Genomic DNA, 23,707 nt, shown 5'->3' on the forward strand with positions numbered 1-23,707 from the left:
CTGGAACCAGCCGCTCGTCACCTGGCCCAGGGAAGGAAGAACTGGTAAGAGCTGGGTGTATTCCTTTCTGTACATTTGAAATATTTAATGACTTTTTCACTGGAAAAAAGACAGTTGGACCCCTTTGCCACTGCCGGCATAAGGCGGCCGGGCAAACTGAAAAGGTAGGTGCTCCTTGGAAAGTCAGGTCAGCGGTGGACAGCGGGAAGGCACTGGGGAGCACTCATCCTGTCCCCGGAGCTTTCGGGCATTGTGACCCTGGCCCGGGGCTCCCCCTGAGGTAGGCACAGGGCCACGGTCAATCGACTCCTGTTTCACAGCTGGGGAAACCCAAGCTCAGGGCACAGAGGCGCTTGCGACAGTCGGCAGACAGTCCCGGAGGTAGAGTCGAGGGCTGTGCCATCCAGGACGGTGGCCACTGAGGGGGCCAGAGCCACGTGCTGCTAGTTTGGGGCCACTGAGCCATACGTATGGTACCACGAATTCCCCCCCCCCCCCCCCGTTTGCTTTGGCTTTTATTAACGTGGCGACTGGAAATCTCAAAGTCAGGTGTCTCCTATTCCATTTCTGTCGGACGGTGCAGCTCTAGAACTCAGCCCCGATGGCCTGAGGCCCGTGGTGTTGTGCCCGCCCTCTGAGTCACTCTGGCTAAGCCCGGGCTTGGCAGCGGTCTGAGTGAGCCCTGAGAAGATGCGGGAAGGCAGCAGGGCGTGACTCCAGGCCCCGGACACGCCGGTGGTCTTCCAATAACAGCTTGGAAGGCACTTCGCCATCCCCTTCACCCCCAACCCTAGCCTCCGAGAGGCTCCGCCGATCATCCAAGGACGTCTGCCTTCTGTCTGCAACTCTGTCCACAGCGAGGCCCGGTCTCCGACGTCCCGGAAACAAGGCTTAGCTGGTCGCCCCGCCCAGGGCGGCGGCCCGGAACCTCCAGCCCCATTCACGGGCCCCCCCGCCCGGGGTCCGACTTCCATCTTTCTGCCTGCAGTGACACCTCCCGGCCACCAGGCGGCGCCGGCCACGCGGCGTCACTCACACGCTTTTCAGGTGAATCACCCCAAATTCGGTAAGCAGGGCCACCACGAGGAAGCTCACGTAGAAGAGGAGCAGGCAGAAGCCGTAGACTTTGCTCAGCTGGAAGCACTGCAGTGGGACTGAGACCAGGGAGCAGACGAGGCTGAGGCCTAGGGCGCCCGCCAAGACCCACACCAGCAGTCCGTCTGGCTCCAGCTGTGGGGGGATCGGGGGGAGAGGCGGGGTCACCGCGGCCACCAGTCCGTCACCCACCCCTCGCCAGGTGCGGGAGCTCTGGCCCCGTGGGATGGCACGCCCCGCCCTCAAGTTCCACGCTCTGAGCCACCTACCTAACTGGTGGTCACTTGCCATGGTAACCCTAGGAAACTAACACGGTCTGTTACATACGCACGTTCCGTGCAGATGGTGGAAAGTTCTCGAGAGATACAGAAGAGCGAAAAGAAGTGAAATGACCCTCTCCCTGCTTCCCTGCCTCCTGGACTTAGCATTCACCTAACATCCACGGGGGACTCGACAACTGGGTGCTGTGCTGGGTGTTTTCACCCACTCCACGTAGCGTCTCATCTGTGCGTCGGGGTAAGGACCTCCCCCGACCACCTGTGAGGGGAGCGTCTTCACCCCAAGGCACAGGCGAGGAAACAGTAATTGGTGCCAGAGCCCACGTCCACGTCCAAGCTCTTACCGACGACACCCTATCCTGCCTCCCCGCCCAGGGACGAACATGCACACACGCGTGTGGATCCACACACGGAGACCTGCACGTCCGTCCTGAAACCAGAAACGGAATCGTAGGCGAAGTGCTTAAGAGCAGCTGCGTTTTCCACCCAACACCAGCCCTTGGCCATCCGTCCGTCCGTGATGCCTTCCATCCCTAAACTCCGCACAAAGGCAGTAGAATGCACACACACACACACACACACACCCCACAAAGAGCAAGAGAAAGGAAGAAATCGGCCCCTTGGGGAGCCAACCCTAAATCCTCATTAACTGGAACTGCCCGGGAATGGATCATGAAAGAAACCTATTAAACCGTGAAGCGTCTAAACAAAATTTGCAGCCCGTGTTTACCTTTTAGAAAAGCAAACTTTCCAAGCAGTCAGTAGCTATTTGCTTGTGGGCGTGGCTACCTCGAAGGCTGGCCCTGCCGCCAGCTAATTCCAGCCCCCCCCCCCCCCCCCCCCCCCCCGCAAGAGTCACCGCCAAGCAGAGCCCCTCAGGGAAAGCATGGGTGACGGTTCCCATTGATAACGCCGCCTTTCAGCCCCACGGCACCCCAGCTGCTCTCGCGTGGGGGGCCCGGGCGGTGGGTCCTTAAGAACAGAGATGCTCGAGGCACTGGTGGCCGGGGCAGGGTCGAATCTGCCTGGGGCAGCTTCCCGTTTGCCCTGAGCAACGTTTGAGACTCGAGAAAGTTCCCCCGGGAATCCTGATTTCTTCTCTAGAAAATGTGGACTATCTGGCCGCATGAGGCCCACGTGAATCACGCACACGTTTGGGGTGCCTCCCTGGTCCCGGTGAGGGCTGACGTTTTCAAACCTTGTTTGGAACAGGGTTTCCCAAGCCGCCTACCTTCATCCGTCCCCAGGGAGCGGCTTGTAAAACGCGGTTTCCAGCCCCCACCCGCTGGAACGCCTGCGACAGAAGGTCTCCTGCACCCCTCGGGCATCCTTGAAGCGTTAAGAACCTCCACGCAGTGCGTCTCAGAACCTTCTCCAAATCTGCCAGGCTCCCTGCTGGGGCTGACTTAATCCTCCCTCCTGGCCTGTCCTCTGTGGGCAGTTTGGGCAAAGGGGTTCGGCCTGGCCCTTGCCTCACGCATGCTATCCGGGAAGCTTGTGGGGGCGCCATCTCACCCAGTTCCCAGGTGAGGAGACTGAGGCCCAGGGATGTCCTAACTCACCCAGAGTCACACGGCAGGAGACTTAAAGTGATTGACCGGGACATAAATCCAAGGGCCTTCTTGACCCCCTGCTCCCACCCCCCCACCCCCGCCGCAAAGCTATATCCTAATTACCCTGGGAACTTGCAAGGAATACGTTTTTTTTCAACCCTGCATTCAGGCTATTTTAAAAATATTCTACACATTCTGACTTGTCACAAGTTCAGGTGACACCTCTCCCCAGCAAGCATATGCTGCTGAGACGGGAATGTTCTCGCACTGGGGGACAGGAGAAAGATGAGGAGAGAGAAACTCCGATCTTCACCTCAGGGCCGTGAGTTCAAGTCCCGCGTGGGACTCCGCACTGGGTGTGAAGGCTGCTTAAAAAAAAAAAAAAAAAAAAAAAAAGGAAGAAAGAAAAATCCCAGAAGGGGCCCCTTGCACAGGGGTCCGGCCACTCACCTTCACCTCCGCGTGGTTCCTGGAGATCTGGAGCAGGCAGCCCAGCCCTACTCCCACCAGGATATCTGCGGCCCGGCTCAGGAAGTTTGCTGGAACAACGCCTCACAACCCCAACCCCACGCCCCTCGGCTTCCCTTGTGGTCTATGCACCCCCAGCCCCCCCAAACCCTGAGGGGACCCTTTCCAGTTTTAGCCCCTTTTAATGTACATTTCTAACTCAAACTGCAAGGAAGGAACGAGTTTGCAGAGGTGCTTGGTCCCTGGTAAGCACTGGGCTTCCCTGCGGCTAGGGGAGGCGACCTGTGACGGAGCACGGGTCAAGGCCATCTACAGGTGTCGGTCAAGGGACGCCGCTCCGGGCAGGGCTCCTTCCTTCCCACCCCAACCTGAAGGCTCAGGAGAGGCCACAGCGAGAAAGCCAGGACCAGGTCTCAAAGGGCCACCCCCCGGAAGGCCCTGGCCGGCCAAGGAGTGACAAACGGCCAGTCCCCGCCCACGTTTGCTGGGCACACGGTTATGTGCCGGGCACCGCCCTGGGTGCTTTACCCCGTCATCAGTCTCCACGCCAACCCATTCTGAATTTACAGACTGCTGAGGTTCGGAGAGTAAGATGTGTGCAAAGCCCCGAGGTCACACAGCTGGCGAGTGGTGGCACTGCAGCCGGAGCCCTTTGTTCTCAGCCCCGGGGGGGGGTGGGGGGGGGCTCGTCCTTGTCTTTCCTGCACAGACCAGGGCGTGGCGAGTTACAGCCCCCAGGCCAAGCGGCCCGCAGGCCGCTGTTACAAATAAAGTTTTATTGGGACAGAGCCACACCCATTCATTTCCATATTGCCGATGGCTGTTTCCACACGACCACAGCAGAGTCAGGTGGTGGCAAAAGAGGTTGGCAGGGCCCACAAAGTCTAAACTATTTACTCTCCGGCCCTTTAAGAAAAAGCTGGCCACCCCCTAACATCTACAGACCACGATGTCCATAAGAAGGAGGAAGAGGGTCTTCCAAAGGGCCCGCATAAGCTCGGCATGGGGGCGTCTACGAAAGAGTATCTGCCGTCCACTGGGGGCTCACCAGGCACCAAGCATTTCTGTCACCTCATTCAATCCTTACAACAGCCCTTCTGAGGTCAGTCCTCTCAGCACGCCCATTTTACAGATGAGGAAACTAAGGCTCAGGCAGCTACATCACCTGCCCAGGGGGTACAGCAAGGGCCAATCGCAGGGGTGGGGCGCCGAGCACGCCCATGGCCCTCGGAGGCTGGGCCACCAGAGCCGAGGGGAGGGCGGCCCCATGAAGGATACTCAAGATGATGCCGCCGAAACAGGCTGCGAAGGCCATCCGAGGGTAGCCCTGGCGGGCCAGGGTGAAATCTGAGAAGGCGTCTGCATGGAAACGAGAGACCCCCTTGAGGGGCGGGGAGTGGCTCCCCCTGGCCCTCTGGTCATTCGCTCCCTAATTCTTAACCACAGTCGTTCGGTCAACAAACACCCACGAATGCCCATCTGGGCCTTGCGGTAGCTGGCTGAGCCCTCGGCCACGGCCTCCCACGACATGATTCCCTCCTTCATTCTGTCTATCCCATTCCCTCCTACCCGGGATGTGACATGCCATTACGGCCAGCACACATAGCACCTTTATGCAAATTAGAAAAAGGTACCCCAAAAGGTGAATGGAAGGAGAAGTGGATTTTAGCCCCCCTGACTCCTTGTCTGAATGCTCTTGTGCAGTGCACAACCTGGCCAACCCTACCCGGCGGCAGCAGTTAGAGAAGGGTATATAGGTGCATGTGTGAATGCCCGTGTAGGTGGCATACCCCACATACACGTTCAGCGTGGTTGGCTGTAACGGGGAGCCACATGTCTACACATCGGACAAGGGGGAAGAGGCGAGGGCTTCTACAGTCTCCTGGCTCAGATACGGTCCAGGCCATCTCACCCCTATGACCAGTTATGGTCACTCCAGAGCAACAGTGGGCCCGAGCACATGCCCACAGGCACTCTGGCCAGGGGAGCAAAGGACAGTGAAATGCGGGCACTCATCCCAGAAGTCCACCCGGCCCTGCGTCACCTCCGATGCTGTTCCCCCAGGCCAGCAGCGTGAGCCCCAGGACGGTGTTGCTCAGCCGGAACACGACGCCCAGGGACCGCAAGATGTTCACCACCTCTGTGGCGGCTGCGTTGATCCACAGGGCGCTGGTCAGGAAGCCCAGGAAAGCAAAGAGCTGGGGAGGGAACGGTGCGCTGATGGCCCAAGGCCGGTCCCCAGCAGGGATACGGCCTCAGTTCCCCCATCAGTAAAATGGGATGATCACAGTACCTACCCCCCGAGATTGTCACGAGCATAAATGAGTTAACGGATTCAAAGCAGTGAGTGCTTGGCACACAGTAAGTGCTCAGTAAAATGCTAGCTCAGTGTTACTCTTTTGTCATAGCTCTCTTGGGCCAGAGGCCCATAGACGAAACTCCATCCCCGTTAGCGGGGACTCCCCAGCGCACCCCACCTCCCTCCGGTGCCCAGCAGCTGCTACTCTGCTCCCTGCCTGCTCTAGACACGCCATATACACGGCTGCACGCAAACGTGGTCCTTTGTCACTGGTCTCATTCACTCCGCATCACGTCTTTCAAGGTACGCTCCCTGCCGGAGCGTGTGCCAATGCCTTAAAATCCGCAGTTTTTAAAAATCGATAAATAGTAAAAAAAAAAAAAAAAAAGAGAGAGAACATTTTAAGTGAACTCTTAAGAGTAAACTCTGGACATACTGCCTAAAAATTCCTCAGGGTGTTGCAGGGTGGAGAGAATGGGAAAAAAACCCACCCACGAACACCGGAAAATTCTATCCCTGGGACCTGGCTGTTGGAGACACAGGGGTTTCCTGCGGCAGGAAAGAGTCTGGCAATCCCTCGAAAAGTGACCCCACCGTTTCGCCTAGGAATACACCCACGAGAAACAAAACCTCCCAGCCACGCGTTTTTACGCGAAAGTTCACAGCGGTGTTACTCGTAACATCCCCAAAGTAGAAAGAACGTCCGTGAATGATGCACGGATAAGCTAAATGTGCCGCATCGCCATACGATGGATGGCATTGAGCCACGAAAAGGAGAGATTCGCTAATCCCTGCTCATGCCCGGAACGACCTTGAAAACACGACGCAAGAGTCACAAAAGACCACATATTGTGTGCGTATGTGTCTACAAAAAGTCCAGAGCAGGCGAATCCACAGGCACCAGAAGCAGACTGGCAGTGGCCAGGGGTCGGGTGACAGGCGCGGGGTGTCTTTTTTGGTGTTGAAACGCTCCCCAACTGATAACGGTGATGGCTGCACAGCTCCGTGAATATAATAATAACCACCGAATCCCATATTTTACAGGGGTGAGTTGCATCAGGATATGTGAATTACATCTCAATCAAATAAAGCTGCTCCAAAAAAGAGAAAGAAAAAAAGAACCTTGAACAGGTACGAAACTGTCCAAAGTGTGGGGCACCTGGGCGGCTCACTTAGGGGTCTGACTCTTGATTTCAGCTCACTGTTGGGGAGTTCAAGCCTCGCTGGGATTCTCTCTCTCTCCCCCTCTTCTCTCTGAGCCCCCCCCCCCACTCGTGCACTCTCTCTCTCAAAATAAACTTAAAAAAGAAAAACAACAAACCCAACAGTCTCAAAAGTGGCTTTAAAGACCTGTCATCATGGAAAGTGATTACTGGCCTAACTGCCCCGGGAGCACGAACACACATCTTTCTGGAAGATTCCAGTGTCCCCTCATCCCACCCCGGAGCACCGGAGATTCTTACCCAGTGAAACCTGGGAGGCTCACTGTTGGATGTGGCAAAAAAGGTCACCGCAGCCAGGGCTGTGCCCACAATCACCACCACGGCCCAGACAGGAAAGAGGCCACCGATCTCGTAGATGCCGTCTGCAGAGAGGCAACAAAGGGACTTGGGACCACTGCTTCCGCGTGGCCGCGCCTCCTGGAGGGCACACGTCTTCCCCAGAGTGAGCGAGAGGGCTGGCAGAGAGACCCAGGGATAAAACTCACTTGCACTCCGTCGTTGGACACGCAACGTGCCCAGTGCTGTCCCGGGCACCGCAAGGGGACAGAGAAATTAAAGGCAGAGCCCCTGCCTCAAGCTAGTCATACTGGAAAGGCAGCAGGCCCGTGAAAGACAGACTCTCCCCAGCCCTCTCCCGTGAGACTAGGACGGGAGTGGCTCAGCCCGCTCCCCACCACCGTCCTCTCCCACGCCGTGGCAGACATCACTAGTCAACCATGATGCTGATGCTTCTTCAGACTAAGCTTCAGGGCAGCACCGCTCCACTAAATGAGCCGTGCGGTCAAACCCGCCGCTTACCCACTGACCCTGGGGCCCCACGTCTGCTCTCTCGACAAACCCGCTCCCCAAAGGAGCCCAGTGAGAGTTATGTGAGCTCCGGGGGCTTCGTAGCAAAACACGAAAAGGAGAAAGCCCCACCTACGGGCAGGCAGCACACTCTGGAATTCTCCGCACGTGACCCTTTTCACCACTCGAAGCCAGTGGAGGGTTTGGCGACCCAGACTCTCCTCCTGTTCTTTTTCAGTCTAGCTCACGGGCTCTCCAGCGTCAGCTGGCGACAGAATTACACGAGGGAGCTGATACACAGAACCGTGTCCCCAGCACACTGTGCCAGAATCTCAGGAGGCGATTCTGACAGAACGTGGTCTGGGCTTTGGAACCTGACGCCTGGGTCAGGGGCCCTTTCCTCTGTATTGGCTAAGCCTGTTCTAGGGGAATTTTAGGAGGTGGCTGGATGTGGGGTGGTGAGGAAGGGCTTCTTCAGGCGTCGAGGATATGAGTCATAAGCAGAGAGAGGGCACAAGGGCCACAGGAGGAGAGGGGAGAGCTGGACCGGGGAGGAACCAAGCAGGTGGTTGGTATCGCACGAGCAGAAGAGGCTGGGGAAGGCGGCGGGCTTGAATGATGGCCGGCGGGGGTGTGGACTTGTACCAAGAGGCACTGGGGAGCCATGGAGGTCTTGGAGTGGAGAAGTGACCACCACATATGAAAAGTGGCCCTTCAGGAAGAGGGCTCTGGGGGTGGTCTAGAGAGGGAGGCTGGGAGGCTCTGGCGACAGACACAACACCCCCTCCGGCAGGGAGCCGAGTCCGGGGGGCCCCGCTATGTGGTGCTCAGCCCAGCAGGGGGGTCACAAACGCGTTAGCCTGAACCTGAATTTCCCCAGGATGGACCTGCTATCACCGGATGGTGTCGGTACGTGGACAAGACGCTGTCGTGCCAGAATCACACCTCAGGCGAGGGATTCCTCCTTCAGAGAAAGTCTCCCTTGGTGCTAATGGGTCTGTGACGTCTCTGACACCTGCTGAACGCCCTCTGGAACAAAGGCTCCCGGCTCAGATGCTTAATTTTTGCCGTGCCTTTGCCTTGCATGTATCGGCAACGAAGCCAGTTTCCTACTGGTGCGGCTGACACAGTTTCCTTTGCAGTGAATGTAAGTTTAAGCACAGCTGATTCAAGAAAAATGTCAGATTTAACAGTGCACAGAGGGAGAAAAATCAAGAAGATGGCTCATGAGTGACCAATGCCTGGGAACTACTCTTTTAAGAAGCCACAGAGATCATGAGAGCAAGGCCCCGGGGGTGCCCTGACCGGAGACGAGACCCTCCCGCTCAGTAGGGAATGAAAGGCTGAGGGACGAGACGGCTGGCACCCCCAGGGGGCGCCCTTCTCGGCTCTGGGATCACACCTTGCCCTGCTGGACAGTCTCTGTGCCCCCCCGCTCCTCCCCACCCCGGCACCCAAATCAGAGAGGAAACCCCCAGGGAACTTGGTAGATGTCTTATGCTGACACCCGGCCATGCATTTGTCACCAGAGTTCCCCCCCCCCCACCTCCACATGATGCCCAGGGGACAGAGGGATGGGCAGCACGTAATAGAAAGAAGCCTGCACAGCAGGAGTTGGGAGACACCTGATAACACTGGGCATTTCTTTAGCCAGAGCCGGTCGGAAAAGGCGAGGGCAGCCTGGTGCAGACAGGAGAAAACTCGAATTCCCCAGCCAGGTCCCCCAGCAGGCAACAGAGGGGACGGCCGTGATTCGGACAGCAGGCACCCCCCACCGGGGACGCCCTTCTGCCATCCAGGCAACTCTGCCTTCAGAAACGTGGCCCGGAATGGGGGGCGGGGGGAGGGGGGCCGGCCCGGGACCATACTCACAGGCGCCCGACTGCAGGGTCAGGGCCAAGACCAGCGGGCTGATCACCAGGTGCAGACAGTTGAGGGGCCGTTTCCAGTTGCCATCGTCCTTGTCGGGGTCCACAACTGGGACGGTGAGCAGCAGCAGGAACTCCACGGGCAGCTGTCAAGTGGGCGAAGGCAGACGGAGGTCACGAGGGAGGCCCGCGTCCCAGCGGGCTTCACGAAGGCTTGGGCAGGCCCAGGCTAAGTGCCCGTATTAGTCTCCCAAGTGCCGCTGGGACACCTTTGCCAGGACGGAGTGCCTGCCGGCAAGTTCTGGGGAACAGGCTCCTAAAATCAAGGGGCTGGCAGGGCCGCACCTCTTTCTGGAGGCTCTGCGGGAGAATTCGTTTCTTTGCCTTCTCCAGCTTCCAAGGCCGCCCGCATTCCTTGGCTTGCGGCCCCCACCCGGGTCACGCCAAGCTGTGCTTCCGTTATCACATCTCCTCCGACTCCGTCCCCCCCCCCCGCCCCCCTCCTTCCCTAGAAAGAGCCTGGTGATGACACCAGGCCCACCTGGATAATCCAAGAAAATCTCTGCATCTCAAGATCCTTAATCACAGCTGCAAATCCCTTTTTCCATGAAGGTAACATAGTCATGTTTCCAGGGAGCAGGACGCAGGCATGGGGCGGGGGGCGGGGGGCCGTTCTTCGGCTGACCACAGCACCTCGCCCGCTGATCCTGACGACAACCCCGTGCATAGGAACTAATCTTTTCCCACCTTCCAGATGAAGAAACTGAGGCTCAGAGAGGTTACGGAACTTCTCCAAAGACACACAGAAGGGTATGGGAAGTTGGGATACGGGGCCAGCTCTGACCGACTCCACACCTTGTATTTCCAGCCAGTAACTAAATTAGGTAATAACACGGACAGAGTGCTGCCGACTTGCGAACCTCAGAGACATCATGGGTTTGCTTCCCAACCACCTCACTAGAGCGAATGTCGCAACGAAGCGAGTCAAACGAACGTTCTGGTGTCCCAGTGCACATACAGGTTATGTTTCCCCCACACCGTCGCCTAGTAAGTTGCACGGTAGCCCTGTGTCTACAAAAATGTACATCTCTTACTTAAGAAAATACTTTGTTGCTACAAAATGCTAACTGTCATCTGAGATTTCAGCAAGTCATAAGCACCGACTGCTAAGCACTGACCACAGATCACCACGACAAATATAATAATGAGAAGTATGAAATATCACAAGAATTACCGGAACGTAACGCGGGGCCACAGAATAAACAAATGCTGTTGGAAAAGTGGTGCCCACAGACCTGCTAAACACAGCCTGGCCGCAAACCTTCAACTTGTAAAAGATACAGTATCTGTGAAGCTTAATAAAGCGAGGTGCAATGAAATGGAGCATGCCTGTTAAGACACCGGACCCAGCCCTCCGCATATTACTTTTTATTAAATTGTCACAGCGACTGTGATAGGCTCGATACTGTTCACGATGCTCCAATCCCTTCCCGCGACAGAATTCAACACCCACACGCTTTGCCAAGTGATAGGAGTCTGCAGGATACGTCGCCCTGCCCCACTGAACTTGGCCGTGTGACGAGCTTCGGAACAACGGGCTGTCGGCGAACGTGATGGGAGTAGAGACTTCAACCGCGCTTGCAAAGTTGGCCTTGGCCTCTTCTGCCGAGACCAGAGCGCATCCCCAGCACCCACGGGCCCCAGAATGTGACACTGGGTGGACCTACACCTCCGAACACAGCCTGAAGTCCCCCCAGACAGCCCTCAGGCCCTTGAATGAGAAAAAAAGACTGTCGTCGTAAGTCGGTGAGATCTGGGGGGCTGTTTCCTGTAGGGCATTGCTGTGGCAGCAACTCACAATTACAGTCACTCCAGGAGGAGGGCACTGTATCATTGTCCCCATTTTGCTGCGGAGGAAACTGAGGCTCAGAGAGGCCCCAGGTCACGATGCCACCGGAGCCACCGTGGAGGACGGATAAGTGTGTGGTACGTGCCTCCTGGAACAGAGGGGCCGAAAATGTCTCCGCGTTGGCGGCCTCCAGGTTCTCTCCGGGAGGAGATAGGGCTGGGAGGTGAGACCCTGCCCCTTTTGCTCTGGGTGGTGAAAGGCAGCTGCAAACCAGCCTGGGCACCCCACTCAGGTCTACACCTCAGGACACATTAGCCCCGGGGAAGCAGCAAATGGTCAGCACGGCTCAATCTCATTCTCATTGGAGCTCACCTTGACCCACTCCCTCACCCCAGCCCCAGACCCCCGTTTCCCAGTCAGGAGGGGTCCCCTCCCCTTCTCCCTCTGTCCCAGAGGCTCTCCTTCCTCCACGGTGGGGGCAGAGCCCCAGGTCAGGCCCCCAGCCAAGCTCTATGACTCAGTTTCCCCATCAAGTCCCAGGTACTCTATTCTGAGAGGGTCTCAGCAGACTCCAGCCCCTCCCCTGTCATTTAGCTGGAGAAGGTTGAGCGGCCACTGCCCTGCCGCTGTCGTGGAGCCGTGAGCCTGGCTCCAGGGGCCCCCCTCCTACCTTGAGCACCTTGAGGGCCCTCCAGTACACAGACTTGTTCCTCCACTTCCTGTAATCCAGGGGGTTGAGGGCCCGGGCCAGGATCTGAGCCGTGGTCTCCTGATAGAGGAGAAGCGGCCGGTACTCTTCGCCTGGGTGTGCAAGGGGGAGTGTGCGGCTGGCTCAGCTTCCAGGAACCCCGCTCCCCTCCCCACTTCTTTACCCCCACCCCCGCCGGGCACGGAGACCAGACTCACTGTAGTCGTAGCTGTTGGAAGACACTGGTTCCACCTCAGAGTCTGACAGCATCTCTGTAGGAGAGAGGGGTGTTTCGCACGAGCCGGCCAGGGAGCCCGGACGCTCTCCACCACCATTCCAGTGCGGGACAGCCCCGGGACAGGGCAGTGTCCAGGGCCCAAGTGTCCAGGCCCTCTGGAGCTCGGATTTCTCAGAATCCCTACGCACGCCCAGGATTCTTACCAAGTGAGAAAGTCTAACTCAAAAAACATCTTCAAATGTAACATAAGGGCATTGGAAGAGGTAATTCAAACATTTGCTGACTTCAGTTTGGGACCTTCCAGAATTTGGAACCCATCCCATGTTTTTCTTTCAGTCTGGAACTTTCCTTGGAAGTCCTCTGGAACGCTTACAGCCTGAGCCCGGCAAAGAGGGGCCTAAAATCAAAATGGTCTTTCTCAAGTGAGGAGTCACGGCCAGCCCTAGTTCTGCCTCTGTGTGACCTTAAGGGCCCTCTCCGGGCTTCATTTCTCCCTCTTCCTCCAGCCTGATGGGCTATGATGGGTCTGGAAGACGGCACAGGGGTGATGTGTGCTGAAATCGGAAGGCTCAGTTGCCACCGGGGAGGAGAGGAAAAATCATGGCAGACTTCCTGTAGGGGGAGTCACCGGCACCCGTGTGTTGTTCAAGGGTCGGCTGCGCGTGCGTGTATGCACGTGTGTTGTGCACGTATTTGCGTACGTGGGTGTTAACGCGCGTATTTGTGTATGTGGCAGCGTCACTGGATGTGAGCCGTGACGGCTCTCGGATGTCGCCCTGGAAAGAGCACGGAGCAGGAGGGACTCGGGAACCTGGACAGGCAGCTGGGGGAGAGGCCTCACCGGCACCGGCGAAAGCGTGGAGGCGGGACCTTGGTGAGAATGGGTAGAAATAGTACACAGAGGAGCTGGACGATGACATTGGCCTCCAGAGATCTAAGGGAGCAGCGAAGGGCACAGAGGGTGCCAGCCCCCGCCGGCCTCTCTCGGGAGCTCGACCCAGACCCTTACCTGGGGTGCCTGGCATGGAATAGACCAGGGACCTCCTCCGCTGCCATCGGTACAGCCAGGTGCAGACAACCACGGTAAGCACATAGAACACGTACAGGCCTAGGTAGCCTGCGGACAAGGGCGCGGGCCGTCACCAAGCGGCATCCTGGCCACGGGCCCAGAGCAAAGGGCTGTCAGCTCCCCTGATGCCTGGTGCCGCTGGTCTGTGCCAACCTAGCCCCGCACCCGCAGGGAAACGGCAATTTCCTGGAGCCCCCGCCCCACCACTCTGCTCTCCTTGGCCCACCTCCCCTTCCTGCCCCCCACGGTCTGGAAATCAAAGAGGAGACGCCCGACACAGACAGTGGCCTTCGGGACCTGAGTCGAGCGCTAAGGGCGGGTGTCCTGCTCTGTGCCCTGGGAAGCGGGAGCCCCAAGACCGCGGCCCCCGAGCTCCGGCTGTGCCGGGTTTGGCCAGCAGGGGGCCCGCCAGCAAATCAGCAGGTGGCAGGAGAGGGTCTGCTGTACTCTTCCAGGCTCCCTCCCCGGCGTGGTGCCCTGTCTCTGGCGGGGCGGGGCGGGACCCTCTGTGCCTTGGTGGCACCAGGACTAGACCTCCAGTCCTCACTAGGCTCCAGCTAGCATGCCCTGCCCTTTCTGGGGCTCCTACTGTGCTGATCCCCAGATGTCTCTGCATCTCAGCGCCCCTCGTGGGTTTCCGTAACCCTTTATAAATTGTGCCTCCACCCGCGTCACCTGAGTCAGAAGTGGAACGCGTGCGCAGCAAGGACCCCGACGGCCACCGTCAGCACCCTGGCTCTATTGCTTGTTAAAATGTGACATCGTGAAGGTCTGCAACACCACCCCACTCTCCGCCCTGCCCCCTTTGGTTATCTGAACCGTGTGTTCCTTTTTTTTTTTTTTTTTTGTTCTGGCCAGCTTGAGTAGGGTTTCCCCTCACTTGGGAACCCAGAGGGACGCTGTGCCCCACTGGCCTGCCACCTGCCAGCCCTGGGTGATGGATGAGCCACCCAGCCCCGCGGCTGCTCACCCAGGGCCCATGCGAGCGTGACTCTGCCCAGGTAGAGCGCGGTGAAGGTCAGGAACACGGCCACCATGTAGAAAACGATGTCCCGGAGGAAGGGCCTGGAGGCGGCCGTGAAGGGGCGCAAGATGGCAATGCCACCGGCCACCACGGTGGTCACCAGCACACCCGCACCTGGGGGAGAGGACGGCGTGCTCAGCCCGCCCTGCACCCGCTCCCGCTGCCCCACCCCCCCAGCCGGGCCACTCTTACCGAACAGAGCCCCCAGGGCCAGGCCGGCGGTGCGCGGATCCGAGAAAGCCACCAGGGCGCTGAAGATATCAGGTGCACCGTTCCCAAAGGCCAGGAAGGTGACGCCATGGGGGGGTGTGCGTCAAGGGGACACAGACCAGGGCCCCCGGCCCGGCCGGGCCTTTCCTGGGCCACGAGCCACACCGCCCTGTCTCCCAGCCACCCCTCGGACTGCCCTCCCTCCCTCCCTCCGGGGTGCAGGCCCTGGACAAAAGGATACTGCCACATTGTGAGAAAGCTTGAGCAAGGTGCAAATGGCTGACAGGTTCGGGCAGAAACTGCGGAGAGAAAGGCACCAGTGTGGGCCTCCCCGGCGGGTGGTCCCTGCCCACCTCCTTCTCCTAAACACGGGGTCACCCGAATGCCAACCCCCCCGGGGGCTCTGTTCCCATCTAGAAGCAGGTCCGTGAGCCCAAGGCCAAACTCACAACTTTGCGGCGGTGACTCCCAGAATCAGAAACAGGTACAGCAGCCAAACAGCCTGGAGGGGCGGCCGGAGAGGGGAGGGAGGGTTAAGTCCGGCCCGGGCTGCCACCGGCCCCTCTCACCAGCTCCCCCGGGGCAGGGCCTCACATAGAGGGTGACGGCCAGAGGGAGCAGGTTGGGTGGGAGGCGACAGAAGATGCCCTCGAGGTAGTTGAGGTAACCCCCTTCACTGCGGCAGTCAGGGTTGGTCCTGATGAAGTCACAGCGGTCAGAGACGTTCAGGCCGCACACCTCACGACACTGCAGGAAGGGGCGGGCGGAAAGGGGGGCGGGGGGGGGGGGGGGAACATGTCAGGGGTAGACGCCCTGAGGGCAGCCGGACCGGGACCATCCCAGCAGCTGAAGACAAGCTCCTTCAGCCCGACCCCTAACCGCCGCCCCCCCAGTGCCAACCGCATACTTTAATTTTTTCAAATAAACTTGTGTTTGAAATTAACACAAGTAAGTCACGAATACATATTGGTTTCCAAACACAAATATGTACAGATTTCTAAATCCCCCATTCTCTTCCCTACACGCCACAATCCCCCCTATTCCCAAAGGCCCCACCGCCGTTAGTTTCCCGAGTAACCTTACAGGCATAATGACCTTGTAGATACATCCTAGTACAGTTTGTCTTGTTCTACAGAAACAGATCCATCTTCAGTCTCTTCTTCTTACAATATGCTGTTATCACTTCACATACGTGCCGTGTGTTAATATATCGGTACACATTACAACGGAGAAGCGGATAGAAGTCAAAGCGTTCTGAGTAATGGCTATAAGGCAGGCACTAGGCCAGGAGCTGAGAATGTATCTCAATTAACCCGCCCCACAATCTTTCAAGGAGAGCCCTATTATCGTGCCCGGTGCACAGATAAGGACACGAAGGCAGTGTGCTGGGGTCCACTCAGTGGTAGACAGGGTGGGAATCCAGTCGGTTTGAGCCTCCAGAACCCTGTCCTTAACCCAAGGTTGTGTCCATAACCCAACCTTAACCATCACACTCCCCCTAGACTCCCTGCCGATACATTTCAATTCTTTAATTTTCAGGTAGGCTTCATGCCCAGGGCGGAGCCCAACGCAGGGCTTGAACTCACCACCCTGAGATCGAGAGTCAGCACGCTTAATCGACTGCACCACCTAGGTGCCTCTCCCTGCCGATCTGTTTTTAACATCAACGGAGGAGTATTTTATACTCTGAAGGATACACAGGGGAGGTAACATTTCCCTACTGGCAGGCCTATGGGTGTGTCTGATTTTTCAATATTGCCAACAATAAACTTCCTTGCATGTGACTCTCTGAGTGCATGTGAAAAGATTTTGAAAGAGAGAATTCTAGAAGTAAAAGGGCTGAGTCAGAGTGTATCATAGTCTGGGTTCCTCCAGAAGCAACCGGGACACAAGGATTTATAAGTGAGTATTTGGAAGAAAAATAATTTTTTTATGAAAAAAAAAAAAAAGTATTTGGGTGCTGTATGGAATACAACTACCAAAATGAGGCGGTGGGGAAGGAAAAGAAAGCTACCAGTGAGCCTGGGCTGGGACCACGCCCACCTCGGACTAGTAATCCGAGCTGGGGTATTTAGACACCGACTCCCACCGGTCGCTAGCTGGCTCCCCAGCTCTTCCCACCATGCTTACGGGCAGTTCCAGAAAAAGATGCTGGCAACTAGAAGCCAAGAGCAGCCCAGCAAAGAACGGTAATGCCCCAAGGATAGGGGCGGGGCCCTGCCCGCGTCTCTTGCAGAGACAAAAACGTTAAACGTTCCATGGGTTTGGCCAAAATCCCCGCCCCCGACCCTACTTATTATACACACTCCCACCAGCAGTGGCAAATGGGATCCACACCAGTGCTTCTCACTAAGTCCTGTCCAGGCCAGCGCGGTAGGAATCTCCTTGTCGCTAAATTGCAAGTCCCCGATTACTTGCCAAGTGCCCTTCTCGTGCGGGAACGGTCACGTGTGTTCCTTCTTCAAACTGCCAGAGTTTTCAGCTGGAAGCCCTCTGTATGATGGATATTTGCCCTTTGTATATATATATATATATATATATATTTTTTTTTCTTTCTTTCATCTATATGAGACAAGAGATGTTAACTAAGCTTCCTGTCCTCGCTACACATAACTCGTGATGCCGGACGCCTTCAACGGCGGCAGTGCCGGATGTCCGTTCTATCTCAATAAAACTGGGACAAAACCAGATCGGGTAAATCCGCTTCCGGGTATATGCCGAAAAGAACAGAAACCCAGGTCTCAGAGAGAGACGAGCACACCCACGTTCCTCGGCACTATTCACAAACCGCCCAAAGGTGTAGAAGCGACCCCAGGGTCCCGGAGGGATGAATGGACGAGGAGGTGTGGCATATCCATGCGGTGGCCTAGGACTCTGCCTTCAGAAGGAGGGAAATGCCGCCGCCACCACACGACGGACGGGCCGCATGGGGACCCTAAGGGACGGCACTGTGCTGGTGCAATGAAGCTAGTCACCGAAAAGACAAACGCTCTTCAGCTCTGTTTATCGGAGGTGCGTGGACCAGTCCAATTCGTAGAGACAGAAAGCAGACGGGGGAGGGGGGGAGGGGGAGATGGGGAGGGGACAGATGGGGGTGCGGCGGCCGCATTACAGTGAAAAGACGGCGACCTTGAGGTTATGTATGTTGCACCGTAATTTAAATTTTTTTTTTTTTAACATTTATTTATTTTTGGGACAGAGAGAGACAGAGCATGAACGGGGGAGGGGCAGAGAGAGAGGGAGACACAGAATGGGAAACAGGCTCCAGGCTCTGAGCCATCAGCCCAGAGCCCGACGCGGGGCTCGAACTCACGGACCGCGAGATCGTGACCTGGCTGAAGTCGGACGCTTAACCGACTGCGCCACCCAGGCGCCCCGATTGCACCGTAATTTAAAGAGAAACCACGTAGTCAAATCGCGCCTCCACCCCCTCCAGCCCTCGCCGAACTCCCACCGACCTCAGACTGGGGGAGGGGAGATTTCGGGTCTCTGAGCCCTCTGGCCACGGCCCCACCCCTGCTGGCTGGCTCTCAGGCGAGGCAACTGCTGTATCTACTGCGCATGTCCTCCCTGGGGGCCGCTGCACCGCGGCCTTCTTCCTCCGCGTTCATCCACATTCATCCTCCAATTCTTGGGTTCCCCAGATGCTTCCTCCAGGAAGCCTTCCCCGACTACCTCCAGCCTAGGGCGGATCCCCCCAGTTATAAATTCTCATCATCCCAGGTGCCCCCCCTGCCAAGCACCTATGTGTTCTGAAGTCCCCAGCGATTCGTAGGCTCACCCACTTGTTAAGTGCCCACCTCGCCACCAAAGTCTTGCACAGTGCCCAGCACACAGTAGGTCCTCAGCAACTGTTTTGCCACACGCTGTGCCGGGCACCATCGCACTCGGTCTTCGTGACAGACCTGGGAGGTTGGTACAATTGTCTCCATTTGATACATGAGAAAACAGAGGCACAGAGAGGCAAAGTGATTGTCCAAGGGCGGTTTCGAACTCAGCTCTTTCCAAAAGTGACTAGCTGAAGCTCCTGGGGAACCAGCCCGGTGGGGCAGGGGTAGCCTCCCCTTCCGGCCCGCACCCCCTCCCCGCTCCTTGCCCTCAGGGTCAGCCAGGGAGACAGGCCCAGCCCCCGCTTGTCTTCATTTCCCTGACATCAGAGCGAGCCAGCAAGGCGGGTCCCCCACATCAGCCTCCAGAATCACATTCTTCTACAGCGTGCCTGCCCCCCATCCCAAGGAAGTCATGCCCTCCCCTAAAGCCCAGCAGCAGCCGTCCCCAGCTCTCTGCCCTGGGGTGGCAAATTCACGGTGGCACTGCTCTGAGTCTGGGGTGGACTTTTCGGTTCCTCCCCATTCCCTGAGTCACTAAGGACACCCAGGGGAGTATTTGGCCCTCTCCTGGCTCTGGCTTCCCCTCCCAGACCCTCAGCACCCTCATCTATGGCAGAGATGTGTCCCTAAATGGGGGGGGGGGAGAGTTGGGGGAGAATTTGTTGAGCGTGCCTCGGTGCTGGCCTAAGTGCTCAATAACTCAGAGATTGTCTGGCACAAGCCACAAGTTATTCTGGTTTTCCTGCCCCCGAGGAGCATGCCCCGAGAGGCTGCGGTGAATTTTATAGCCACACTAACCACAAACCACTTTCCCATCTGTAAAATGGGTATAATTACCCGTTCACCTGCCTCCGAGGGTGGGCACGAAGGTACTCTGCGGCCCTACAAAACTGGCGTGGGCGCCGAACACCCCCAGCTCTTCCGTGCAAGAGGGAGGAGTCTGTAATTCCATTCTCCCAAGGGGGAATGGCGGGGACTCCAGGGGTCACGGTGACCAGTCCCCTGCCTTCAGTCTTTCACTTGGGATCTACTGTGATCTCTCCCCTGCTCGCAGACATCAGAATGGCATGATGCAAGTTCCCGCAGCCTGTCTCAATGGCCCCCACCCTCCCTGTCTTGGAGAAGGACTTCCTGCCTCTCACTGAGACATCCGCATTTCTCTCCCTCCATGCATCCGAGTCAACAGCACCACCGTCCCCCCCCCCCCCCCCGGAGATCTCTCTTTCTCCCACCACCTCATCCGTTGGTAGATCCCACGCAGTGTGCCCCCAACGTTTATGCCAGATTCCCCCCCCCCGCTGCTCTCCCCACTGCCACCCTCACTCCTCTCAATCCACTCTCCCCAGAGAAGCCAGAGAGCTCTTTTGAAGAAATAAATCAGATTCTGACAACACTCGGCTTACAACTCTCCACGGACTCCCAACTATTGTAAACAAATATCACCTCCTAGCCTCAGCCTATAAGGCCTTTTATAACCTGGCCACGGCTACCTCTCCATCCTCATCTCTTAACATTCTCCCCCTCGCTCGTCCTGTACCAGCCACTCTGGCCTCCTCACTGCTCGAGGAACATGCCAGGCTTGCTGCTGCCCCAGGGCCTTTGCACTTGCTGTCCTCTCTGTCTGGAATGCTCTTTCTTCCCCAGATGTCTATATAAGTGACTTCCTTTTTCCATTCGGGGCTTGGCTCAGAGGTCAGTGTCTCACAGAAGCCACCTGTGACCACCCATTTGGAACTCATTGAAAATACACCCTCCTCATCACAGCTCCCGCTAACGTCTTACCACCTGAAATTTACATGTTTTACTCCTTGATCTGTCCTCCCAGAAGACTGTTCGCTCCATGAGGGCAGGGAGTTTTGTCTTTATCATTCCCTGGTATATCCCAGGGTTCAGCTGGGTACTTGCCACATAGCAGAGACGCAACAAATATTCGTTGATTGGGTGAATATACCCCCGCCTGATGCCAGCTTCCTACCTGGATATACACGTCTACCGTGGGGGTCTGCTTCACATCTGAGGCCGAAAACGGGGAGCTCATGTGGGTCCCTGTAAATGGGCCCCTGGCCCCGGACACCGTCTCCACCATCCGCAGCACAAGGAACAAACTCAGCACCCAGTGCAGATCCTTCTGTCTGCCGGTCATCGGCCCCCACGGAGCCTGACCCGCGCTCTCCCCTTCCCCTTCCGCAGCGTTTCGCTTCCAAACAGCTGCTAGCTCCAGTGGCCTGCAGGGTGAGGTGAGAACGAGGGACAGTGTCACCAAAGAGCCCAGGCCCCAGCAGGAGGGGACTGAAAACTTTTTCAGCTGAGGAGCTGCCCTCCGTCCTGCCCCCGCCAAAGGACAGCCAAATGTAGAAACCCACCCCCTGGATGGAGGCTCTCTGGAGGGACCCAACTCACCGGGCGGGCAGGTTAGTTACGCCCTTCTTCCTAAGCCCCCAGGTAGTGTCTCCACGGAGACGCAGGCCTCTCCCACCTACACCCACCCCCTAGCCTCAGCCGGGACCCTCAGGGCTGCAAGGAGGAATCCTGGGACTCCAAGGGGATCTTAGCTCCAGGGACCAGGTGGGTGAAACAATATGGGAAGTGGGCAGCGGGGGTGGCGGCTTGGCAAACCCTCAAAACAACGAAAACATACTCGTGGGGGTGCACTTGGCCTTTGGGCCACGGATTTGAGGACGGAGAAGCAGTGCGGTTGCGGGTCCCGCAGTGAGCTAAGCACTTATCACAGATGACCTCACTGAATTCCCAGAACTGGCCAAGAGAAGGCACTGTTATTATTTCCATTCTACGGATGAGCAAACCTGGGCACAGAGCCAGGTCTGTTTCCCCAGCCGCTGTGCCTCACCTCTCTCATCCAGCCCTCAGGACAGCGGTGGGCAGGTCACCGTCCCCGCCCCTTGCACAGAGGAGGGAGCTGGGCTCCGAGGAGTTCCCTAACCTGCCCAAAGTCACGTGGCAAGGAGGTCCCAAAGCCCACACAGCTCCTGGGATGGGGAAATCAAGGCCCAGAGGGAAGCGCGTTGCTCAAAATCACACAGCCTGTCAGCGGCCGAGCTGAGCTGGGTCCTAGCATCTGCCTTTTACCTCGACACCAGGGCAAAGCCAGCTTTATTTCCTCCCAAGGAAATCAAACTGGAAAGAAAACAAAACAAAACAAAAACAGGTCCTGGGCCCTCCCACGTGTTATATACACGAGCATGCTTTGTTTTTGCCCTCACGAGAAGCGAAGTCCAGAAAACCACACTGGGCTTTTTTGTTTGTTTGTTTTTGTAATTCTTTACACAGATGTTTCTCAATGGCCTGACCAGGCAGGAGGGGGAGGGGGAGACCCCAGAAGAAAAGAAGGGAAGAGGAGGGGCAGAAGGGGCCCGTCCCTGCGCTCTTTTCTTACCTGGTGACTTTCCCCCTCTTCTCTTGTTTTCCGGAACTTCACTTGGCACCTGCTTGGAACCGGACACCGCAAGTTTCCAATCCGGTAACGGCCACTTACGAGCCTTGCGGCCTTGGGGAGGTCACTTCGCCTCTCTGAGCTTCTGATTCGGTATCTGCAAAATGAAGCCACATGCTGACCCATCGGAGCACATAGTAAAAGCTCAATAAATGTCTGAATCTCTGGCGTCCCCAGCTTGAGGGTCAGGACCTCCCTCTCTTTGGACGACGGATTGCTTGTACTCATTCACAAAGAGAGCATGTATCGAGCGCCTTCTGTACGCCTGTCCGAAGCCCAACTCTCATTAGATGTGCAGTCCTGATAGGAAGAGGCGGGCACAGGAAGTTGGGCTTCAACCCCATCTGCGGCTGCACTTTCTAGGTGCGAGACTCCGGGAACATCAAAGTGTTTCCCAATCTTTGAGAAAATTGAGAAGTTGAAGTCCGGGTGCCCGGCCCTCAGGCGGCGCCCTGGCGGGCGAGGAGGCTCCGCTTACCTCTGGCCGGGCCTCGGACCCGCAAACTCCGAACCTCGATCCCGCCGGGCCTCGCGGCCTTCCCGGTCCCCGGCCGCCGGCCCGCGCAGCCGGACCTTCCGCCCCCGTCGCCGCCGACCTGGGCGCCCGGCCCGCTGCAGAGTCCTGGGCACTTCCCCGGTTCGTCCCCGCCCCGCCCCACCGTGGCCCCGCCCTCGCTGGCCCCGCCCAAGGACACGCCCCGAACGCTGGTCCCGCCCCCTCCCTTAAAGGCACAGGCCCCCGCGAGGTCCCGGGGAGGTCTCGGGGTTCCTCCCCGCCAGCCGCCCTCCTTTCTCAGTCTCCAGCTTGTCGGTTTCGCCGTAGCGGCTCCGGCGGAAGCTGAGATAAAACCTGAAGGGTAAAGAGAGCAGGAGGCCGGAGAGGGGCAGTTAGAGAATGAAATTAGGAGGTTTACTCCTAGATGCTTCTGGTAAAATCAGCGGTGGTAAGGGGCGCTCGAGAGGGTCCCAGGAGAGGCGGGTCCCGCAAATATTCCGGCTGCCCTGCCTGAAATGCCTCCGTTCGCGAGACCTCCTGATTGGGGTCAGCACTCTCTCTAGTAGCATCGCTTTTAAAAGAGGAATAAGGCAAATAAGTCAAGACAGGGGAGTCGGTGCTCTACTCCTAGCCCTCCCCGATTCCCAGCCCCTGGGGAGGTTCGCGTCTTCGGCGTCTTTCCGAGGGCTGGGCGGCAGGACAGCAGGTTGGAGTTGGGGCCGACGTCCCCTCCCCGGCAGCTCCGCAGGCTCGCTCCGCCCCCCGCCCTTGCACGTCGGACGCCTCCGCCTGGCCCCCCGGTGCCCCGGTTCACCATCACCTGCCGGAGGCGTTTGGGGCCCCTCAGCGTCCAGCCCTCGCGCCCCTTTCAGACCTCATCTTGTACCCCCCCCCCACCCCGCCGCCACCCCCTCTCCCGCTCTGTCCCGGGGAGGGTTCCCCATTCCCTGAACACCCTGCTATTTACACGCGGCCAGCACCTCTGTTCCTTCTGAGCTCCCTTCCCCGGATGCCACGCTTCCCTTTTCCACCTGACAAAAATCTTACTCATGCGCCTGGCCCACCCTCCCCCCAGCCTCCGTCGCCCCCACCCTCCCGGGTTCCTCACCGTCAAAAAAGAGCATACCCCTGGGTCCCCACTCTGGGACACGGATGACACGGTGGCCCAGTGCATGATATCTTTGGAATCTCAGAGCGTCTGGTTTCTTTGCAACCTTTGGTAAACACACTCTAAGAGCCTCACTTTCCTTCCCTGGCAAATGAGGTTGATAATAGTACCTAC

At 57.6% G+C, this 23,707-nt stretch overlaps 1 protein-coding gene across 4 annotated transcripts; it reads right to left on the reverse strand.

The window, feature by feature from the left end:
- Positions 1 to 62: 62 nt before the first annotated feature.
- SLC8B1 (solute carrier family 8 member B1) lies at positions 63 to 22,011 on the reverse strand. 4 transcript variants are annotated; one of them, XM_086681757.1, is made up of 18 exons: positions 21,873 to 21,991; positions 21,566 to 21,613; positions 20,454 to 20,703; positions 18,449 to 18,553; positions 15,243 to 15,395; positions 15,098 to 15,150; positions 14,889 to 14,947; positions 14,631 to 14,735; positions 14,385 to 14,552; positions 13,355 to 13,462; positions 12,326 to 12,379; positions 12,090 to 12,220; positions 9,575 to 9,716; positions 7,157 to 7,278; positions 5,439 to 5,592; positions 4,673 to 4,753; positions 3,377 to 3,441; positions 63 to 1,230 (listed from the first exon to the last, which is right to left on the reverse strand). In XM_086681757.1, exons 3-18 carry the CDS (start codon positions 20,619 to 20,621, stop codon positions 1,033 to 1,035), a joined length of 1,866 nt encoding a protein of 621 aa, XP_086537883.1. In that variant the 5' UTR covers positions 20,622 to 20,703; positions 21,566 to 21,613; positions 21,873 to 21,991; the 3' UTR covers positions 63 to 1,032. The 4 variants fall into 4 exon arrangements, with proteins under 4 accessions (XP_086537883.1, XP_086537882.1, XP_086537884.1 ...); XM_086681756.1 differs by lacking the exon at positions 21,566 to 21,613 and having other exon boundaries at positions 21,873 to 22,011; XM_086681759.1 differs by lacking the exons at positions 63 to 1,230; positions 21,566 to 21,613 and adding an exon at positions 3,059 to 3,291 and having other exon boundaries at positions 21,873 to 22,011.
- Positions 22,012 to 23,707: the final 1,696 nt, after the last annotated feature.

The sequence above is a fragment of the Puma concolor genome, chromosome D3, assembly GCF_028749965.1.
Source record: "Puma concolor isolate L17-30 chromosome D3, mPumCon1.1.hap2, whole genome shotgun sequence".
Lineage (NCBI taxonomy): Eukaryota > Metazoa > Chordata > Mammalia > Carnivora > Felidae > Puma > Puma concolor.

What these genes read in the sequence shown, in the direction of transcription:
- SLC8B1 (XM_086681756.1), bottom strand. Translation starts at nt 20,621, where the DNA reads ATGACCGGCAGACAGAAGGATCTGCACTGGGTGCTGAGTTTGTTCCTT. An exon ending in GGAGTCACCGCCGCAAAGTT is followed by an intron (nt 14,948 to 15,097) that starts GTGAGTTTGGCC and finishes TTCTCTCCGCAG; the next exon opens with TTTCTGCCCGAACCTGTCAG. An exon ending in GGGCCCTCAAGGTGCTCAAG is followed by an intron (nt 9,717 to 12,089) that starts GTAGGAGGGGGG and finishes CCCACTTGACAG; the next exon opens with CTGCCCGTGGAGTTCCTGCT.